The following is a 3,373-nucleotide window of genomic DNA, read 5'->3' as shown; positions in this document are numbered from 1 at the left end:
AATTTCTAGTTTCTAGTAACATCACATCCGGTTAAAAAACTTTTCTCAATTCACCCCACCGAAAAAGAATGTGATTATATATGATTATCTCCTTAAATAGATATTAATTAAAAAAAATGATATTTATTATTTTAAAATTAAGCAAATTTTCGTGGATTTCTTTCAAAAAAAAATTAGAAAATATAAATTATATAAGACATCGTTCACTTTTATAAAATTTTTTATTTCATCTTATTTAATCTAATCATGATATTTTTTTTAAATTTTTATATAAAATAAAATAAATAATTTAAATTTTTTAAATTTTAAAATAAAAATAATATAAAAAATATATTTTAATAATATTTTATTTAACAGATCTTACCTCATCCATAAAACTAAACGAATCCAAAAACATAATGAGTTTTGTTTTTAATTATAAACAGATTGCTACCATTTACGCACAAGAAAAAAAGAGAAAAAAAATTGTAAGAAAAGTTCCATCTTATCTGTTCGAGCTGTAGGTGCAGTACTTGTTGTTAGCCGGTAGGATCATTGGAGCTCGCGCCCCGGATCACGAGTCCTCGTGTATTAACTATTATTTTCTTTTTCTTTTTTCTCACACTCTCTGACGTTGTGATATTGGAGTTGGAGGAGTATTGAAAAACCAAGCAGAATCCCCCAATTCTTTCTTCCCCAACCCCTGCTTCAAACCCTTTCTCTTCCCCCACTCATCAACGACGAAAGAAATAAGGAAAGCCATGAAAAGGGAGCTGGATCCTAATCTCCAGTCTCTGACTACTCCAGAATCTAATTCCATGACTGCCACTGCCAAAGCCAAGATGTGTTGGGAAGATGAGGTCCAACCAGACTGTGGCATGGACGAGCTCTTGGCTGTGTTGGGGTACCAGGTGAGGTCCTCCGACATGGCCGAGGTTGCCCAGAAGCTCGAACTGCTGGACGATTTGATGGGTAATGCTCATGGAGATGGCCTCTCTCAACTCGCATCCGAGACCGTTCATTACAACCCCTCCGATCTATCAACATGGCTACAGAGCATGCTCTCCGAGTTCAACCCACTTGCTGTCAATGGTTTCGATCCCATGGTGCCACACGCCACTGGCGCCGTCGCTCCATCCGCTCCTCTCGACGATTCTCTACTTGCTCCGGCTGAATCATCCACCTTCACCTCCATTGATTTTGATCGACAAAACAGTATTAATCACACCCGAGTCTTCGAAGATTCATCTTCTTCCGATTACGATCTTAAAGCTATTCCTGGTAAGGCCATGTATAGCCAACCCCAAAGCCGGACTGCCCAGATCGAATCTCCATCTTCAAGAGACGCCAAACGGTTGAAACCCTCTTCAGCTTCAAGGTCAAACCAAGATGTATTATTCCCAAGTCCTACTAGTATGGGCGGCGGTTTCACTGTTCCCACCGAGTCAACTCGCCCAGTCGTCCTCGGGGACAACCAAGAGAACGGAATTCGCCTCGTCCACGCTTTGGTGGCCTGCGCCGAGGCCGTACAACAGAACAACCTCAACCTAGCCGAAGCCCTTATCAAGCAGATCGGATTCCTAGCCGTTTCTCAAGCCGGCGCGATGCGAAAGGTAGCGACATACTTCGCCGAAGCCCTGGCTCGTCGAATCTACCGGCTGTATCCTCAGAACGCTCTCGACCACTCGCTCTCGGATATCCTCCTGATGCACTTCTACGAGTCCTGTCCCTACCTGAAATTCGCTCACTTCACTGCTAATCAAGCCATTCTCGAAGCTTTCGCGGGAAAAAAGCGCGTCCACGTTATCGACTTCTCCATGAACCAAGGGATGCAGTGGCCGGCTCTAATGCAAGCTTTGGCTGTCCGTCCTGGTGGACCCCCTGTTTTCCGCTTAACTGGTATTGGCCCTCCTTCTCCGGACAATTCCGATCATCTTCAGGAAGTTGGCTGGAAGCTGGCCCAGTTGGCCGAGACGATTCATGTTGAGTTTGAGTACAGAGGGTTCGTTGTCAACAGCCTGGCAGATCTCGACGCCTCCATGCTCGATCTCCGGCCCAGTGAGGTCGAGTCGGTTGCGGTTAACTCGGTATTCGACCTGCACAAGCTGCTGGCTCGGCCCGGAGCGATCGAGAAAGTGTTGGCCGTGGTGAAGAAAATGAAGCCGGATATCATGACGGTGGTCGAGCTGGAAGCAAATCACAATGGACCGGTCTTCATGGACCGCTTCACGGAGTCGCTGCACTATTACTCCACCATGTTCGACTCGCTGGAGGGGTCTGTGAGCAATCAGGACAAGGCGATGTCGGAGGTGTACTTGGGTAAGCAGATACTCAACGTGGTGGCGTGTGAAGGAGCTGAACGTTTGGAACGGCACGAGACGTCGGCTCAGTGGCGTACTCGGCTGTGCTCGGCTGGGTTTGCGCCGGTCTATCTGGGGTCAAACGCGTTCAAGCAAGCGAGCATGTTGCTGGACCTGTTCGCCGGCTGCGAAGGCTACAGAGTGGAAGAGAACAGTGGGTGTCTGATGCTGGGTTGGCACACTCGTCCACTCATCGCCACCTCGGCGTGGCAGCTCGCCGGCAAAGCCACAGTAGCACACTGAGTCAACACAGCGAGCCCGATCAACCCAATTCCGATTCCAATGAGCCCCACCCACCATTAAGCTAGTGGACTGGACCGGGGCATCTGTCAAATTGTGCGTTGCCTAGTGGCATGGCTTACCTCTGACACAGACTGAGTGAGACCCACCACTTCCTTTGTTCCTGTTTCCCTAATCTTTTATTTTTCTGGTTTTTTGGGGTTTTTTTTTTTTTTGTTTTTGGATGGAATCTTTTGTAATTTTCAGGTGAATCAAGAGAGGTTAATGTCTATTAATATTTATGTACAGTGTAAATTTTCTTTCTGGGGTTATAAAAAGTTTTGGTCATATATATATCTATGGAGCAGATGGTAAAATGCCGAAGTGTAAATGGGGCAGAGCCCCCTATTCGAATTGAAACCTCAGTTTCTGCAAAGTTTCAGCTGCATTGCCCTGTGTGCCCCAGCCTTGTTAGCTGCTATTGGCAAGTCTGAAGTGTTGCAAATAATGAGACCACCCGTGAGAATGCTCTTGTTATGTCCAAAAATAATGTAAGCCCGTTGCTGACTTCACTGTGCTGCACTGTGAGATAAGCATTGCCAGTTGAAAGTTTTTTTTTTTTTTTTTCCCTTCCGAACTGCATCAGTTCAAAGTCGATTGAACTCTGTAGTCTGTATTACGTTCCCAGAAAACTGTCGTTACAGAAAACCTTTTTTTCTTTTTATTTTTTTTGTCAGGAAAGCACAATCATAAGAAACTGAAAACAGTGAAAAGACTCGCTTATGTTTTAAGTTCCTTTTTGTGATGTTCACTTC

The 3,373-nt window shown here is 45.1% G+C and overlaps 1 protein-coding gene across 1 annotated transcript; it reads left to right on the top strand.

The window, feature by feature from the left end:
- The first annotated feature begins 525 nt into the window (after positions 1-525).
- Positions 526-2,910, top strand: LOC121257573 (DELLA protein GAIP-B-like). Its single transcript, XM_041158629.1, has one exon. The coding sequence runs from the start codon at positions 741-743 to the stop codon at positions 2,580-2,582; it is 1,842 nt and encodes a 613-aa protein (XP_041014563.1). The 5' UTR covers positions 526-740; the 3' UTR covers positions 2,583-2,910.
- Positions 2,911-3,373: the final 463 nt, after the last annotated feature.

This window comes from Juglans microcarpa x Juglans regia, chromosome 3S (genome assembly GCF_004785595.1).
Source record: "Juglans microcarpa x Juglans regia isolate MS1-56 chromosome 3S, Jm3101_v1.0, whole genome shotgun sequence".
In the NCBI taxonomy this organism is placed as follows: domain Eukaryota; kingdom Viridiplantae; phylum Streptophyta; class Magnoliopsida; order Fagales; family Juglandaceae; genus Juglans; species Juglans microcarpa x Juglans regia.
This window is presented reverse-complemented; position numbering and strand designations above follow the sequence as displayed.